This window comes from Dendrobates tinctorius, unplaced genomic scaffold (assembly GCF_039654945.1).
Source record: "Dendrobates tinctorius isolate UK_male_01 unplaced genomic scaffold, ASM3965494v1 ptg000054l, whole genome shotgun sequence".
Classification (NCBI taxonomy): Eukaryota; Metazoa; Chordata; class Amphibia; order Anura; family Dendrobatidae; genus Dendrobates; species Dendrobates tinctorius.
The window spans coordinates 1,880,810-1,900,562 of record NW_027361722.1 but is presented as its reverse complement, the minus strand read 5'-3'; the positions used below and the strand labels follow the sequence as shown (position 1 = coordinate 1,900,562).

The 19,753-nt window shown below is 43.6% G+C and overlaps 1 protein-coding gene across 8 annotated transcripts in view; it reads right to left on the bottom strand.

Moving 5' to 3' along the window:
• STXBP5L (syntaxin binding protein 5L) overlaps window positions 1–19,753 on the bottom strand; it is a 340,555-nt gene that overhangs the window by 47,024 nt on the left and 273,778 nt on the right. For 4 of the 8 annotated variants that reach the window (XM_073576992.1, XM_073576994.1, XM_073576995.1 and 1 more), the window contains one exon: window positions 4,426–4,476. The exons of the other annotated variants lie outside the window; for them this stretch is intronic. In XM_073576992.1, coding sequence (XP_073433093.1) covers window positions 4,426–4,476 — 51 coding nt within the window. The remainder of the gene's footprint in view (window positions 1–4,425; window positions 4,477–19,753) is intronic. 8 annotated transcript variants of the gene reach the window in all.

Sequence of the window (19,753 nt, the reverse complement as noted above, 5' to 3'; positions counted from 1 at the left end):
GCGTCGCCCAAAGACACGGTGGTTGGAAGCAAAGATCTCAAATTTGGACTCATCAGACCAAAGCACAGATTTCCACTGGTGTAATGTCTATTCCTTGTGTTCTTTAGCCTGAACAAGTCTCTTCTGCTTGTTGCCTGTCCTTAGCAGTGGTTTCCTAGCAGCTATTTTACCATGAAGGCCTGCTGCACAAAGTCTCCTCTTGACAGTTGTTGTAGAGATGTGTCTGCTGCTAGAACTCTGTGTGGCATTGACCTGGCCTCTAATCTGAGCTGCTGTTAACCTGCGATTTCTGAGGCTGGTGACTCGGATGAACTTATCCTCCGCAGCAGAGGTGACTCTTGGTCTTCCTTTCCTGGGGCGGTCCTCATGTGAGCCAGTTTCTTTGTAGCGCTTGATGGTTTTTGCCATTGCACTTGGGGACACTTTCAAAGTTTTCCCAATTTTTTTGGACTGACTGACCTTCATTTCTTAAAGTAATGATGGCCACTCGTTTTTCTTTACTTAGCTGCTTTTTTCCTGCCATAATACAAATTCCAAGAAAAAAGCAGCTAACAGTCTGTTCAGTAGGACTATCACCTGTGTATCCACCAGACTTCTGCACAACACAAGTGATCGTCCCAACCCCATTTATAAGGCAAGAAATCCCACTTATTAAACCTGACAGGGCACACCTGTGAAGTGAAAACCATTTCCGGTGACTACCTCTTGAAGCTCATCAAGAGAATGCCAAGAGTGTGCAAAGCAGTAATCAAAGCAAAATGTGGCTACTTTGAAGAACCTAGAATATAAGACATATTTTCAGTTGTTTCACACTTTTTTGTTAATTATATAATTCCACATGTGATAATTCATAGTTTTGATGCCTTCAGAGTGAATCTACAATTTTCATAGTCATGAAAATAAAGAAAACTCTTTGAATGAGAAGGTGTGTCCAAACTTTTGGTCTGTACTGTACATTACTGATCCTGTACTGATCCTGAGTTACATCCTGTATTATACTCCAGAGCTGCACTCACTATTCTGCTGGTGCAGTCACTGTGTACATACATTACATTACCGATCCTGAGTTACCTCATGTATTATACCCCAGAGCTGCACTCACTATTCTGCTGGTGCAGTCACTGTGTACATACGTTACATTACTGATCCTGAGTTACATCCTGTATTATACTCCAGAGCTGCACTCACTATTCTGCTGGTGCAGTCACTGTGTACATACATTACATTACTGATCCTGAGTTACATCCTGTATTATACTCCAGAGCTGCGCTCACTATTCTGCTGGTGCAGTCACTGTGTACATACATTACATTACTGATCCTGAGTTACATCCTGTATTATACTCCAGAGCTGCACTCACTATTCTGCTGGTGCAGTCACTGTGTACATACATTACATTACTGATCCTGAGTTACATCCTGTATTATACCCCAGAGCTGCACTCACTATTCTGCTGTTGCAGTCACTGTGTACATACATTACATTACTGATCCTGAGTTACATCCTGTATTATACTCCAGAGCTGCAATCACTATTCTGCTGGTGCAGTCACTGTGTACATACATTACATTACTGATCCTGAGTTACATCCTGTATTATACTCCAGAGCTGCAATCACTATTCTGCTGGTGCAGTCACTGTGTACATACATTACATTACTGATCCTGAGTTACCTCCTGTATTATACTCCAGAGCTGCACTCACTATTCTGCTGGTGCAGTCACTGTGTACATACATTACATTACTGATCCTGAGTTACATCCTGTATTATACCCCAGAGCTGTACTCACTATTCTGCTGTTGCAGTCACTGTGTACATACATTACTGATCCTGAGTTACATCCTGTATTATACTCCAGAGCTGCAATCACTATTCTGCTGTTGCAGTCACTGTGTACATACATTACATTACTGATCCTGAGTTACATCCTGTATTATACTCCAGAGCTGCAATCACTATTCTGCTGGTGCAGTCACTGTGTACATACATTACATTACTGATCCTGAGTTACCTCCTGTATTATACTCCAGAACTCCACTCACTATTCTGCTGGTGCAGTCACTGTGTACATACATTACATCACTGATCCTGAGTTACATCCTGTATTATACTCCAGATCTGCACTCACTATTCTGCTGGTGCAGTCACTGTGTCCATACATTACATTACTGATCCTGAGTTACATCCTGTATTATACCCCAGACCTGCACTCACTATTCTGTTGGTGCAGTCACTGTGTCCATACATTACATTACTGATCCTGAGTTACATCCTGTATTATACCCCAGACCTGCACTCACTATTCTGTTGGTGCAGTCACTGTGTACATACATTACATTACTGATCCTGAGTTACATCCTGTATTATACTCCAGAGCTGCACTCACTATTCTGCTGGTGCAGCCACTGTGTACATACATTACTGATCCTGAGTTACATCCTGTATTATACTCCAGAGCTGCACTCACTATTCTGCTGGTGCAGTCACTGTGTACATACATTACATTACTGATCCTGAGTTACCTCCTGTATTATACTCCAGAGCAGCACTCACTATTCTGCTGGTGCAGTCACTGTGTACATACATTACTGATCCTGAGTTACCTCCTGTATTATACTCCAGAGCTGCACTCACTATTCTGCTGGTGCAGTCACTGTGTACATACATTACATTACTGATCCTGAGTTACATCCTGTATTATACTCCAGAGCTGCACTCACTATTCTGCTGGTGCAGTCACTGTGTACATACATTACTGATCCTGAGTTACATCCTGTATTATACCCCAGAGCTGCACTCACTATTCTGCTGGTGTAGTCACTGTGTACATACATTCCATTACTGATCCTGAGTTACCTCCTGTATTATACTCCAGAGCTGCACTTACTATTCTGCTGGTGCAGTCACTGTGAACATACATTACATTACTGATCCTGAGTTACATCCTGTATTATACTCCAGAGCTGCACTTACTATTCTGCTGGTGCAGTCACTGTGAACATACATTACATTACTGATCCTGAGTTACATACTGTATTATACCCCAGAGCTGCACTCACTATTCTGCTGGTACAGTCACTGTGTACATACTTTACATTACTGATCCTGAGTTACATCCTGTATTATACTCCAGAGCTGCACTTACTATTCTGCTGGTGCAGTCACTGTGTACATACTTTACATTACTGATCCTGAGTTACATCCTGTATTATACTCCAGAGCTGCACTTACTATTCTGCTGGTGCAGTCACTGTGAACATACATTACATTACTGATCCTGAGTTACCTCCTGTTTTATACTCCAGAGCTGCACTCACTATTCTGCTGGTGCAGTCACTGTGGACATACATTGCATTACTGATCCTGAGTTACATGCTGTATTACACTACAGAGCTGCACTCACTATTCTGCTGGTGCAGTCACTATGTACATACATTACTGATCCTGAGTTACCTCCTGTATTATACTCCAGAGCTGCACTCTCTATTCTGCTGGTGCAGTCACTGTGTACATACATTGCATTACTGATCCTGAGTTACATGCTGTATTATACTACAGAGCTGCACTCACTATTCTGCTGGTGCAGTCACTGTGTACATACATTGCATTACTGATCCTGAGTTACATGCTGTATTATACTACAGAGCTGCACTCACTATTCAGCTGGCGCAGTCGCTGTGTACATACATTACTGATCCTGAGTTACCTCCTGTATTATACTCCAGAGCTGCACTCACTATTCTGCTGGTGCAGTCACTGTGTACATACATTACATTAGTGGTCCTGAGTTACCTCCTGTATTATTCTCCAGAGCTGCACTCACTATTCTGCTGATGAAATCACTGTGAACATGTATACATACAGACAGAGGATAAGTCATCTTTCCAGGTTTGTCTTTAATATCTGGATAGGACTAAATGGGTCATAATGTGAAGCTCATGATGCCTAAAGCAATTAATCAGAATCTCTCGTTAGTGTGGTGCAGTCTGGAGCATGCATGCATGTTAACGATGAGTGGCCATCATCCTTACTAATCAAACAGAATGAAATGAAACCTCCACTGTGCAGTAGATCCGGTCTATATATACGGTATATAGAGTAAATACAGCAGCACTATGAGCTCTGCAGCATGGAATCATGTTGGGGTTAGTCGGTGATGGTAATGATCATGTCGGCATCTTCCTGGTTTCTCCCAATGTGTGTCTGCTCAGAAATGAATTACACAATGCAGCCACAGGAAAATGAGTGTCATACACAAGCGAAAATGCTGAGGATGCTGCCAACAGGAGGACTGCATGGATAGGAAAGAAAAGCCTCCGCCAAGCCAAGCATTGGAGGGAAGACCTTGAGATCTCATGGGTTTGGTTGGATTGCCAAATGAGAGTGAGGAAGCTTTAAAAATTGTTGGCTTTCGCCTACCGTACCAAGATCAGTCTTAAGATCTGTTGGCAGACTTAACTTTCTTGATCCTTTAACTGAAACAACAGAAAAAGGAGAATGGTCGTTATTAAATGCCAAACCAAAGCGTAGGACAAATAAAAAATGACAACAAGTGCAGGCAGGAGCGGTATGACACACAGAGGGGAAAACCGAACCACCATGATGGCCTCCAATGGGCAGAAGACATTGGATGATCACCCAGCCTCGTAGACTGGAGTAGTTGGATTACAAGGTGGGCACGTTGAGTTTATGGTGAGGGGCGTCATTGCTCAGTCCTGTGCGGACCAGCACAGGGCTCCCCTCTCTGAGGATCTGGTCCAAGGTCAACAATGGCCATGTCATCTATAAGGGAAGGGAAGTTTGGGCGGTTAATCACTGTCCCATGCTTAAAAAGATAAAAGAGGTTTGTGGGTGTGAATCAGGAGGAGGCCCTCTCCTATGGTCTCGTGGGCTTTATAGTAGTGTTATCAATATACAGACAGCCCTTACCTTCTTTCTCACACGTTAATAAAGCCCTGGGCTGACCGTAATCCACATGTCAATAACTGACTGGCCACACATGGACATATGCAGTATAGACACCTCCCGACAGAGCATCCTCAAATCAAGCATCCTACAAAGGTGTAACCTGACAACAAATATCTCACCAGTGTGGACAACCATTGGGCAGCTGCGGAAGAACCCGGGAATCATCCTCCCTGTGTGATATTAGGTTGGGCAGGACTTTCACTCTTTACTGTAAAAGCTGGAGAAGCAGGACCAGGCCAGGGAAAGGGTTAGATGAAGTATGGAGGGTGGGAAGGGACTGCGTAGGACCCATCTACTTCACATATCCGTCTTGTTTTGGAGCAGAGGACATATTCATTAGACAGACCTCAGCCTCTCTGCCCACGCATTTCGGGTTGGGTTGTGAAGGTTCACACAGAGTATTTCTAGCTCGGATTTGTGGGGATTTGGCCGGGTTCCGTTATCAGTCATGGTGGACTGTTCCTTCTCCTCCTGCAGTGTAGCTCACGTGGCTTCAGGATACGATACATACATTTTCATCCAGTCTTATCTGCCGGTATCATGGACTATCCGCTCTTCTGTATGCTTTCTCAGATTATCTACTTTAGCGTTTTCCCAGCATTTCCTTTCATCTGTCATTTAGCATTTACCAGCGGCGACCTTCTGCACTCATTACATTTCCTGAGCCGCTGCCTCCTACATATCTGCCTCAGCCATCGCTCTGCGCTCTCGTCAATCATGTTTATTTTACTGATGTGGTATAACTCTGACTTCAATGAACCAGATACGTTTCTGGGAACTCAACAGAGGTTTTGGAAGGTAAATCAACTGGAGAAAACACATTTTAATCACGTTAATGACGACTCCGGGATGTATGGAGCGCTCTTAATTAGTCGGACAGCGCTGTGCTTGCATTAGTGACTCCGGGAGCTCATTAGCTGACCTTCATGTGGCCTAAACCATGAGAATGGAAATTAATGGTCAGCACTTGAGAGTCGGCGCCCGGTGAAATGGTCGGGGTAATAATATTAATTATGACTGAAAATTGCTATTCCCATTAATGTGCTGTAGAAAGGCCAAACACTTCATCGGGGAGGATGAGTAACGATGTTCAGGCAGTGACCCCAGGAGGTGACATGGACGCGCCACAAACAAGAACACTGAAGTGATGGCAGAACACCCTCATCATCTTGTATGGTCCAGTGCAGAACTGAGGGGTCATGCGCTATAATCCGGCATCCAGAGCCGTCTCTACATACCTTCGGTCGTACAGAGGTTTCCCCATTCTGGTCGTGACTACTAATGCTGGATGGATGCTGGTGATTGAAGCCTGTCCTAAGCAGCTCTAATAATGTTACATGGCTCCATAACGAAAAAAACACATCAACACTACAACCACCAGAATGCCTCGGCAGGACTTGTTTGCCCACCTATTTTCTACTGCATGAAGCTCCAGTTGTTTCCTCCTTTATTCCTGTGGAGTTCAATGGTGCAGAAGACCCAAGAAGAAGAAGGGGAGCATTAACAGCCTTAGCTCGGGCCCCCTTTCTAAAATCCCTATAGTAGTGGCATGCAGTCCTTTATCTAACCGTGGAATCTGCAAGTAAAATGCAATCCTGTCCCGCTCCTGACTGCTCTCCCTCCTTTCTCTTTGCGTTAGAGATAGCAGGAGGCAGAGGGACGGGGTTGTAAACAGATCTGCAGTAGAGAGAAAGGGGAGAGTAATTAGGGTATGTTTCCACGTAGCGTATGTTTTCAGGACGTGCTGCGCATTGAACGCTGTGTACAGCCGCAGCAATCAATCCGCAGCAACCAGATGTTACAGCATAGTGGATGGGATTTTATGAAATCCCATCTCCACTATGCATGCAGGGACGCGGGTGACCCAACCGAAATATTACGGACATGCGGCGGGTCTTTATACACCGCAGCATGTCTATTTATCTTGCTGAGACGCTCCATCTCCGCAAGATAAATAACCCAGTCTATGGCTAGGATGCGGTGGTTTCGCATGTGTTCAATGAGCACATGCGGTATCACCGCACATTCAACAGGGGGCGGCGATTTGGGCGGAGCGGGGTTTCCACTGCGTCCAAAATTCTGCAAGTACGAAAAAAAGTCTTTAGTCAGCCACCAATTGTGCAAGTTCTCCCACTTAAAATGATGAGAGCGGCCTGTAATTGACATCATAGGTAGACCACAGCTATGAGAGTCAAAATGAGGAAACAAATCCAGAAAATCACCTTGTCTGATTTGGTAAGATTTATTTAGCAAATTATGGTGGAAAGTAAGTATTTGGTCACCTAAAAACCTGCAAGATTTCTGGCTCTCACAGACCTGTAACTTCTTCTTTAAGAGGCTCCTCTGTCCTCCACTCATTATCTGTAGTAATGGTAGTTTGACCTTGTTATCAGTATAAAAGACACCTGTCCACAACCTCAGCTACATTCCAGACTCCACTATGGTGAAGACCAAAGAGCTGTGGAAGGACACCAGAAACAAAATTGTAGCCCTGCACCAGGCTGGGAAGACAGAATCTGCGATAGGCAAACGGCTTGATATAACTAAATCAACTGTGGGAACAATAAAAAGAAAATGGAAGACATACAGGATCACTGATAATCTCCCTGGATCTGGGGCTCCACGCAAGATCTCACCCCGTGGGGTCAAAATGATCACAATAACGGTAAGCAAAAATCCCAGAACCACATGGGGGGACCTAGTGAATGACCTGCATAGAGCTGGGACCACCGTAACAAAGGCTACCATCAGTAACACACTACGCCGCCAGGGACTCAGATCCTGCAGTGCCAGACGTGTCCCCCTGCTTCAGCCAGTACATGTCTGTGCCCGTCTGAAATTTGCTAGAGCATTTGGATTATCCAGAAGAGTATTGGGAGAAAGTCATATGGTCTGATGAAACCAAAGTAGAACTGTTTGGTAGAAACAAAGCTCGTTGTGTTTGGAGAAGACAGAATGCTGAGTTGAATCCAAAGAACACCATACCTACTGTGAAGCATGGGGGTGTCATCAGGCTTTGGGGCTGTTTCTCTGCAAAGGGACCAGGACAACTGTCCCGTGTACATGAAAGAATGAATTGGGCCATGTATCATGAAATTTTGAGTGTAAACCTCCTTTCGTCACCAAGGGCATGGAAAATGAAACGTGGATGGGTCTTTCAGTATGATAATGATCCCAAGCACACCACCAGGGCAATGAAGGAGTGGTTTTGTAAGAAGCACATGAAGGTCCTGAAGTAGCCTAGCCAGTGTCCAGATCTCAGCCCTATAGAAAACCTTTGGAGGGATTTGAAAGTCCATGTTGCCCAGCGACAGGCCCAAAACATCATTGATCTAGAGGAGATCTGCATGGAGGAATGGCCCAACATACCAACAACAGTGTGTGCCAACCGTGTGAAGACTTACAGAAAATGTTTGACCGCTGTCATTGCTAACAAAGGATATATAACAAAATATTGAGATGAACTTTTGTTAAAGACCAAATACTTATTTTCCACCATAATTTGCAAAATAAATCTTACCAAATCAGACAAGGTGATTTTCTGGATTTGTTTTCTCATTGTGACTCTCATAGTTGTGGTCTAGCAATGATGTCAATTACAGGCCGCTCTCATCTTTATAAGGGGGAGAACTTGCACAATTGGTGGCTGATTAAATACTTTTTTTCTCCACTGTATAGTGTCTCCCATTCCCATACTACCTCCTCATCCTGCTCTCTCTCTGTCGGTGTGCCTCAAGGTTCTGTCCCAGGAGTCCCATGGCTTCAAGTACCACCTATACACTGATGACACTAATATCTACCTCTACGGCCCAAATATCACCTCTCTGCTGTCCAGAATCCTCAAGTGTCTATCAGCCATATCCTCGTTTTTCTACTCTCGCTTCCTAATGTTCAACGCAGAGGTGTATCTAGGCTTTCTGGCACCCGGGGCAAGAATTCAATTTGGCGCCCCCCCCCCCCCCCCAAGTGCTCTCCCTAATGCTCTAAATGTTCACTGAAAAACTGAGAGAAGCAGGAGGAGAAGCTCGTTGTCACCGGATCATAACTATGAAAATCGCATATGAGTGAAGTGTCCGTGTGATGACTACTGGACCCTGCAGAGCTGAATCCTGACATTGCAGCTTCTGAATTCTCACAACGAATGCACTGCACACATTTAGGATTCTCCCTTGCTGATGTACAGTCATGTCAGCACAAGTATGTGATTTATATACTTCTGGCCACATTCCGACTAGACGTGCCCGGCCTCGCTCCGTTCATTTTCACTGAGTGAGGCCACACATGTCTAGTCAGCATGTGACCGCATGTATGTAAATTACCGGCACGAGAGAATCCTGACAGCGTTCAGTGAGCACTGTGAGAATTCACAAGTCAGCAGTCACATAGAATGTCTGCAGACTCAGCACAGACCTGGAGAACCCCTGTAATGCTCCTAACAAATAAAAACATAAGAATTAGTCAGTATCACAAATATTTACATCCAGGAACCTGATAGATGACGTCGTCTCTGGAGTCGTTCTCTTTCTTTTCTTCATCTTGTCCACAGCCGTCTCTGCAGACTTCCATCTTCTCCGGTCTTCTGCAACAAATCTCCACATGATGCCCTTAAAAATGGCAGTGTCATTATAATGCTCCTGAATAAAAATATCTGCTGTACGCTGAGCCCCTGAATAAATAATTGCCCCTCACTATATTGTCTCCACAAAATATGACCACACGCTGTCTCTCTTAAGGTACATGCCCACTACACTGGCCTTTCCTTTCCATACTGGGATCCCTTTTCACACTGTCCTCTCACACTGTGTCCTCCCTGCAGGCCTCAGTCTCTAGACTATCCCTCCTTGGTATACTGTCCTCTCCTGGCTGTACCCTTACACTGTCCCCCCCTGCTACGCCCCCACTACTCAGTCTCTATTGTGTGCCCACTCACTTTTCTCAACCCATACTGTCGCCTCACACTATTCCCCTCTCTCCTCATACTGTCTCCTCTCACATCCCCTCTGTTCACCATACTGTCTCCTCATATATTTATCCCCTCATTCTCTATACTGTCTTCTCACAAATTCCCGACTCCCCATACTGTTTCTGCACACATTCCATCACCCTCACTCCCCAAACTGTGTCCACATAAATTTTTTCCCATCACTACTCATACTGTGTCCACCACACAAAAGCCTTCGTCAGGGGCTTAGCGCCGAAACGCGCGTTGGGGCTGGGCGTCAATCCCAGGAGACCAGGAACAATTTACACATCACACTTTGTAAGTTATTCACTAGTTATTTCCTTAATTTTGTTTATGGTATACCGTTTTCCTGGTCAGCAGACATACAGGTCATTTTGTGACACCGTTTGCGTTTTTTTTTGAGTACCACTTGTATGGTCTGCATAGGCATACTGACACTTATTGTTCAATTGTACTAGTCACTGCACTTTATTTATATGATCCACATAGGACATATTAGCACTAATTATTTTATTGTAAAATAGCACAGCACTTTAATTATAATTCATGATGCATTTTACAAATTTATAGAGTTGTATTTTAATATTAACTATATGCACATTTTTTACAATTTTTGCACTGCTATGTGATTGTATGTCCTATAGGGGTGGTACTGCCCATAATCTAGATATAATTTTAAATTTGTATATTTCTTCAATATATGAATAAAAACTTGTCATATTCCATATATTGATACCTGTTTTAATATGTGATTTTATCTGATTGTCAACAATAAATATTGTACTCTCTACTGGGACTTATGGTCGTTGTGTTGTCTTTTGTGTGGTGGTTTTAGCTAAGTTTACGACTGTCCCCAATTTATATCCTAACTACTGGCAATAATCATATTTAATTTGATTTTATATTACATTATATTATTATTCTATGAAATTAATATTATATTGATTAAATTGCCAGTTCTCCTTACCTCTTTTTTTTGTGTGGTGGTTCATACTGTGTCCACATACATTCCCCCGTTTGCTCCCCATTCTGTCTGCACCCATCCCCCCACTCACCATACTGTGTCTGCACCCATCCACCATACTGTTTCCTCATACATGTCCTCCATTCCACCATACTGTTTCCTTGTCCATGCCCCCCATACTGTTTCCTCATACGTGCCATGCATCTCCCCCTTTGCTCCTCATTTTGCGTCCTCAAATATCCCCCACAAATTAAATCCTCCATCCCCACTCCAAATCTCCCCCCACACATTAAATCTCCCCATGCTCACTACAAATTTCCCCCCACCCCCACTCCAAATCTCCTCCCACACATTAAATCCCCCCCCACTCCAAATCTCCCCACACATTAAATCTCCCGCCCGTGCACTAGATCTTCAGCTCTACTGGGGCACTTACCACCAATGTGCGCCTCTGCAGGGCGGGTGAATGACGTCAGTAGGACGGAGTAACCCTCGACTCTGCCCTGTCCTTCACACCACACATCCAAGCTCTCGTCACTTCCAACTCAAAAATATTTCCAAAATCCGTCCTTTCCCACTGAATCTACTAAAATGTTAACTCCCTCATCATCTCCCGCCTCAACTACTGCAATATCCTCCTCTGTGGCCTCCCTGCTAACACTCTTGCACCTCTCCAGTCCTTGCTTAATTCTGCTGCCCGACTAATACACAACTTTCATCAATACTTCTCCACTTCTCCCCTGTGCAAATCCCTCCGCTGGCTCCCAATTCCATAATGTATCCACTTCAAACTACTCACCCTGACCTACAAATCCATAATCTGTTGCCCCAGTACATCTCTGAACTAATCTCTCAATATCTTCCAACATGTAATCTCCAGCCCTCCCAAGACCTCCTTCTCTACTTCATACATTCCTCACCCAATCGCCTCCAAGTCTTCTCCTGAGTATTCCCCATCTTCTGTAATTCTGTGCCTCAACAATTCCGACTATCCGCCACACTCAGAACTTTCAGGCATAACTTGACAATCCATCTCTTCAAAAAAACTACAGCTTGTAATGACCCCGCTGCCACCTCATTATCACCGTAGCTGCCACCTCACCATCACCTGAGCTGCCGCAACCCCCCAGCCTACTGTCTCCTTCCCCATCATCTTGTAGGATGTAAGGCTGCAAAAGCAGGTCCTCTCTCCTGTGTACCATTCTGTCATTTTATATGTAACCCCTTCTCATGTACAGGAGCCGGGAATAAATGGGGCTCTAAAAAGAAATGATAATAACAATAGTTATTGAGAGAGACACTGCCACAAGAATAAGTCTGAAACTTCGATCAGGCTGCGAACTGCATATCAGAGAGTCTACAAACGAATGAAGGAATGAAGAATGCACACTGAAACTCAGTCTAACTTTACTACTTACAGCTAACCAATAACAAATGGAAAAATAGTTTTTCCACATCAAAAGTGTCTTTGCCTTTAAGCAGAGTACTGGTAGATTGTAAATCTGGAGACTCACTTATGGGCAATTACTTCATAAGGCGGGAATACCACTTTAACACATTATTAACACAATTATTGAAAGATTAGGGGACGACTGCCCGGCCAGGATCTGGACTCCTCTGCATCCTGCATCAAAGGACTTCACAATACTCAGTGCAAAGGCTACGCTTCCCAGAATGCAATTCACAGTGCAGACACTGAACAAGCAGGGGGGGGGCGATAAAAAGTAAAAGGTTGTGTGGCCTAAAAACTTGTAGTTTTAGTGAATGCAGCTCTGGGTGTGAGAAGAGATAACGGAGATGAGTGAAAAATAAGTGAAAGGATTGATGCTGAAAACCATGACCACACGTGTAATCCAGGACAGCGATATCCTGAATTCTGGGTATTGTATAAGCCGTGTGCGTCCAGTAAGTGGTTAAGGCCTCATTCAGACATCAGTGATATTTCACAGACACAAAAAAATGGTCTGAGTGTCATCAGTGTTTTTCATCTGCGTGTCATCAGTGTTTGGCCAGGTTTTGTCATCAGTGTTTGGCCAGGTTTTACCATCAGAATCATAAGTGATTTTCAAGAACAGATAAATCAATAAATGACAAAGCTTCTCCTATTCATCACAGCGATAGTCACAGATCACACACATGGGAAGGGATCAAAAGGAATCTGATGGGGACACACAGCACTAAGGATCTTACAAATCTGACCGCAGAGAGATTTATAGGAAAACTCCCCCATGACTGAGAAGAAGAGATTCTGGAGTGCGGGACCAAAACATCACAATTTTATTCTGAGGCTCTGGCTGCTGCTTACTACTGTAGATGCATTGGGATCTTTTTCCCTAAGCAGGATTCCCATCTACACATACAGGGTGCGGTGTTCAGTACACACAGGCCTGAGAAAGTGACCTGTGTGTACGCGAAACGCGCGTCGGGGTGCTACCCTCTGCTTTGGGTCCGTGCACATTTCTATTGGTAAGCCCCCCTTCTTATTTATAGTCATATTCCCACTTGGGTTTTAGATTTAGGTGACTATGGAGTGAAGCCTGCTTACACATTGTATATAGCCAGTCTCATTGTGCGGCTTCTGTAATGGCTGACTATATTGTTATTTGATATGATGCATGGGATTTTTCTCCGCCTTGTTTTTGTGTCTATCCTGTTTTTTGCTATTATGCTATTTTATTGTATCTAAACTGTATTTTGACTAATAAAGTTGTAATTTTTTTACTCTATTGAATCCTATACTCCGATTGTTCTCCTATTTTTTAATCCTATATAATCATGTAGTCACATTATGGAAATAATGATACTATAGAAATACAATTAGACAATAAACATCTAATCATCTCCTCAGGAAGAAACACGCTGATACTTGTAATCTCTCTTTATTCCTTTCACCAATAATCTGTTAATACATAGGTATAATTTTAGTACCTGTTAGAGAAAGGCCGAGTTTCTAGTGGGGTCTCCTAGTAATAAATATTAGTTCTCCTCCTCCACCCTGCCTCCTGAAATCACTATTCACTCTGGAAGTCTGTTGTAGTCAAAACAAGTAATCTTACCGAAGAATCAGATTATACTGTAGTTGTCTATGGAAGTCCATGGAGAAGGGAGGGATGAAATGAGTAACTGAGAAATGGGGCTGATGCATTTTAGTAAGTTATTTTTTTTTAACTCACTCCATTTTTGGATTCACAGCTACACTGCTCAGTAATTATGTAAAATGTTCAATAATCTGCTGCTGCTTCTTGTTGCTGTTTATGTAACCTCCAGTCTTGAATCACAGCTACATTGCTCAGAAATGATTTACAATGTATTAAATGCTGCTTCTAGTAAGTGGTTTATTTCACCCCAGTTCTGGATTCACATCTACACAGTTCAGAGCTCTGTAAAATGTTTTCCAATTTGTTACTAAATCTTGTATGTATTTACAATACCAAAAGTGATGGAATCACAGCCACATTGCTCAGTAATGATGTATAATGTACTCCATGTTGCTGTTTCAAGTAAGTGGTTTATTTAACCCCTAGGCTGGATTCACACCTACACTGTTCATTACTGCGGTGCAATGTCTTTCTATCTGCTGCTGGCTTCCTGTAGGTGTTTAATTCATCCACACTGCTGGATTCACAGCTACACTGCTGAAAACTGCTGTAATAATGTCCTTCATGATGCTGTTGCTTCTGAACATGTACTATTTATATTCAGGGCAATAGGAATCTGCCATGTCCACGTACATGTGCTGTGTATAGGAGAGATAATAGAACCTAGTCTCCACTCAATACTTAGTTACAGGTAAAAACTAGAAGACTGTGACTGCAGAGGGGCAAGCAGGTAAAAATGCTTTCCAACTAGCTTTAGGGATAAGGAGTCATAAAGTCACGAAAACCTTTAAAGACCCTGATTACTTTGTAACCTCTGCTGGATGCAGCACAATATGGAGGCCAAATAATTGAAAAGGTGTATAATGCAATTATAGACAGGACAGCATATCCACGTTTCCATTCCACCCAGCATTTACCAGTGTGACTAACACATTATCAAAATGGGAGTGTGGCAAAATAAGGAAACCTCAAATATGTAACAAAAGGTGATCACACATCATGGCATCTGCACGTATACAGTATGGGAAGATATTATATGCTAGGACACCCTCATATAGTACAGTCACTGCGGAAGTGTTGGCACCCAAGAAATTATTGAAATTACCCATTTTTTGCTATACACATGTTTATTTCCTTTGTGTGTATTGGAACAACACAAAAAAAACTGAAAAAAAGACAAATTGGACATAATGTCATAAAAAATGGCATCGTTCCAGAACTGTGAACGACTTCGCTTCAAACCTATGATGCTCGTTCACACTCTCCTGTGGCAAGTAACAGGTGTGGGCAATATGAAAATCACACCTGAAACCAGGTAAAAAGGGGAGAAGTTGCCTCAATCTTTGCATTGTATGTTGGTGTGTGTCACACTAAGCATGGACAACAGAAAGAGAAGAGAACTGTCTGAGGACACGAGAAACAAAATTGTTGAATAATATAAAAAATCTCAAGGTTACAAGTCTATCTCCAGAGATCTTGATGTTCCTTTGTCTACAGTGCATAACATAATCAAGAGGTTTACAACCTATGGCACTGCAGCTTATCTCTCTGGACATGGACAGCAGAGAAAAATTGATGAAAGGTTGCAACGCAGGATAGTCCGGATGGTGGATAAGCCCCAATCAAGGTTGTGATGCAGTGAACCTTGTGACAGCTAGGGGGCGCTGTATGGGTCATGCACACAGGCATATCCATTGTGGTAGTGGAGATAGGATGGTAAATGACTGTTATGTATCCCAGGGTGGGTGGCCCTGGGATGTGGAAGCTGAAATATGTGGTAATCAGCAGAGGTAATGCTGAGTGTTTGTTACTATGTATCAGGGAAGGCTTTCAGGTGGCTTGGACAGATGGGTGGGACCAGTCACCTACAAATCCACCCAGGGGCATGTGTATGAATGCCCAAAGTATATGTGTGTGTCTACGGTGTGTGTTTGAAAAGGACCTGCAATGAGGTCATAGCCATGTGATCACCTGTGGGTCTGGCTACGGACCATATAATGTGCCTGAGGTAGGTCACAGGGGGAGAGAGTGTGTACCTGAATGGTTCAGGGTGGAAGGTCCTGGGAGGTCTAGGTGTTGGAAGGTGTGCTGCCTTCCTGAATAGCACCTGCTGCGACCTTGGTCCTGGTGAGGCCGGTGTGTTGGGAGTCCCTGGGAGTAGGGATGGATCCCTGAATAGTACCCGGTGAGGCGTGAGTGTTGGACGGTCTCAGGAGGGGACGGACGTTCTGAATAGCACCCGCTGAGGCCCTGGACCTGGTGAGGCCGGTGTGTTGGGAGACCCAAGGAGTAGGGTTGGATCCCTGAACAGCACCCGGACCTGCCACGTATGTGAGCTGAGTCTGTGACGGCCTGCTATTTGGGAAATACACTGCCCGGCTGTGGTTCTGGAACCGTGGGGCGGCCTAGTGAATAAGGCACTGTCCGGATCGGTGAGCCCAGTGCGGCCGCTTCCCCGGGAGAAAGGACTAACCAAGAGTCGGCGTCTGGAGCAGGAGCTCCTCAGAGGTAACCCCAGGACAGGGGGAAATAACTGTGTTGAGGCTATAGAGCCTGTTACTAGACATGGCCCAGCCTGTGTGGCCTCAGAACTGAGAGAGCGGAGTTCTAATGTGAACACTGATCTATCTGATACAAGACTGTTTTCTTTGTGTTGCCTTATATGGTTTATGGCGTTCAATAAACCACACAGACTGTTTAACGGAAAGTGTTCCTGTGTGACGTGAATGCGCTGCCAAGTGAGTGTTCCCCAATACACTCGGTGAGCGCTGCCTTACAAGGTCAAAAGAAATTCAAGCTGTCCTGCAGGCTCAGGGTGCATCCCTGTCAGCGCAAACTATCCATCTAGATGTGAATGAATTTAAACGTTATGACAGGAAACCCAGGAGAACCCCACTGCTGACACAGAGACATAAAAATGCTAGAATACAGTTTGCCAAAATGTACGCGAGTAAGCCAAAATCCTTCTGGGAAAGTGTCTTGTGGACAGATGAGACCAAGACAGAGCTTTTCGGTAAACCCCATCATTCTACTGTTTACTGAATATGGAATGAGACATACACAGAAAAGAACATAGTACCTACAGTCAAATATGGTGGAGGGTCACAGATGTTCTGTGGTTGTTTTGCTGCCTCTGGCACTGGGAGCCTTGACTACGTGCAAGGCATCATGAAATCTGAAGATTACCAAAGGATTTTGTGTCTTAATGTAGTGCCCAGTGTCAGAAAGCTCGGTTTGCATCTTAGGTCCAGGGCTGGCATTATGGGCAGGCAGACCAGGCAGCTGTCTAGGGCCCCCAGGCACAGAAGGGGCACCCTGCTGGTTCCACAATGGAGCTTACAATTCAAATAGCACAAGGCAGTGATTCACTTTGCAGAAGAGGCAGATATAAGTGCATCTAATCTGTTCTGCAATGCGAGCCTTTCCAGGAGCTGCATAGTGTTATTTATAGTAATGACTTTGCCAACAAACAGCAACCTTGTACGCCTTCAGAGTCCTCCTGGATGGAGAAAGAAAAATGTTGTGAAGAAGAAACAGAGAGTGGTGGTCATGGGGGATTCCCTATTGAGAGGAACAGAGGCCGCTATCTGCAGACCGGATATAACTTCAAGAGAAATGTGCTGTCTTCCAGGTGCAAAAATTAAAGATGTGTCTGACAGGATATCAGGACTCTTCAGACCTACAGATGACTACCCATTCCTGCTACTACATGTGGGGACAAATGACACCGCAAGAAACGACCTGGAAACCATCTGCAGAGACTTTGAAGACTTAGGCAAGAAAGTGAAAGAACTGGGAGCGCAGGTGGTCTTCTCTTCCATCCTCCCAGTGGATGGCCATGGAACAAGGAGGTGGAATAAGATTCTGCAGGTGAACAACTGGCTACGTCGATGGTGCCGTCAGCAACGATTTGGATTTCTGGATCACGGAGTGAACTACTTATACGATGGACTACTTGCTAGAGATGGGGTGCACCTTACGAAGACTGGAAAGCATGTATTTGGAAGTCGCCTTGCTACACTTGTAAGGAGAGCTTTAAACTAGAACAACATGGGAAGGGAAGCAAAAGACCCGAAAAAGCCATACATCTGACAAATGCTATTGAGAACTCTGCTATTAGAAGTGGAAAGGAAGAACAAAGACAAAAGAATCTAATTAATAAAAATATTGGAGAAAGAGAAACCAATCACAAACTAAAATGTTTCTATACTAATGCACAAAGCATGGGCAACAAACAAGGAGAATTGGAACTACTAACACAGGAAAAGAAATATGATGTCATTGGAATCACTGAAACTTGGTGGGACAATACACATGATTGGAATACAAGACTAGAAGGATACAACTTATTTGCAAGAAACAGACTTGATAAACGAGGAGGGGGTGTCGCATTGTATATTAGAAACGCGTATATCTGCACAGAGATTGAAGCTTCAGAGACTGGGAGTTCTGTGGAAACTGTTTGGGTAAGAATACAAGGACAGAACAATGGAAAGGACACCATTGTAGGCATTCACTACAGGCCGCCTGTGCAAGCTGAAGATATGGATGAACTCTTTATGCACCAAATGGCCAAGTTCTCCAAAAAATATGACATAGTTGTCATGGGAGATTTCAACTATCCAGACATTTGTTGGGAATCTCTCTCAGGCAAAACTAACAGGTCAAGGAAATTCTTATCCTCTCTTGCTGACAACTTTATCTTCCAAAAGGTAAGGGAGAAAACAAGGGGAACTGCTACCTTGGATCTAATCCTTATAAACAGGGAGGAAATGGTTGAGGAGGTAAAAGTGGCTGGGACCCTAGGAGGTAGCGACCATGCTATTTTAGAATTTTGGATAACTAGAGGCGGAAGACCTGTGAAGACTCAGACGTCAAGGTTAGATTTCAGAAAGGCAGATTTTAAGGGATTCAGAAAGAGAATTGGAGGGATCCAATGGCTGGATATCCTTAAAGACAAAAATGTCCAGGAAGGATGGGAAATCTTGAAAAATGAAATTCTCAAAGCACAGTTGTTAACAATTCCGAAAAGAGGGAAGAATAGGAAGCATTTAAGGAAACCAGGATGGATGAACACAGAACTTAAGCACATGCTAAAAAGGAAGAAAAAAATGTTTATAAAATGGAAAGAGGGAGGCATATCTAAAGAAGAATATAATGCTGTCTGCAGAACCTGCAGGGCACAAATCAGATTATCTAAAGCTGAAAATGAATTGAGGCTTGCAAGAGATGTCAAAAGCAATAATAAAGGATTTTGGGGATATGTCAAAAGTAAAAGAAAATTCAAAGATGCTATAGGATTTTTACAGGATGAAAATGATGAAATGGTAAGACAGGATGTTGAGAAGGCTGAACTTTTAAATTCCTATTTTGCATCTGTTTTCTCTCAGAAAGGAAATGTAACATCAACTGTTATTCACTGTCCTATTAAGGGAATAGAAGAATCCAGGATATCTATAAACAGAAAGATAGTGAGGAAACACTTAGGTAACCTAAATGAATTCAAGTCTCCAGGTCCAGATGAATTACTCCCCAGAGTACTGAAGGAGATAGCAGAAGAAATTTTTGAACCCCTCTCCATAATCTTTGAAAATTCTTGGAGAACAGGAGAAGTGCCAGAAGACTGGAGAAGAGCAAATGTTGTTCCTATCTTCAAAAAAAGGAAGAAGGTGGACCCAGGCAACTATAGGCCGGTGAGTCTGACTTCTATACCAGGAAAGATCTTTGAACAAATTATTAAACAACATGTATGTCAATAC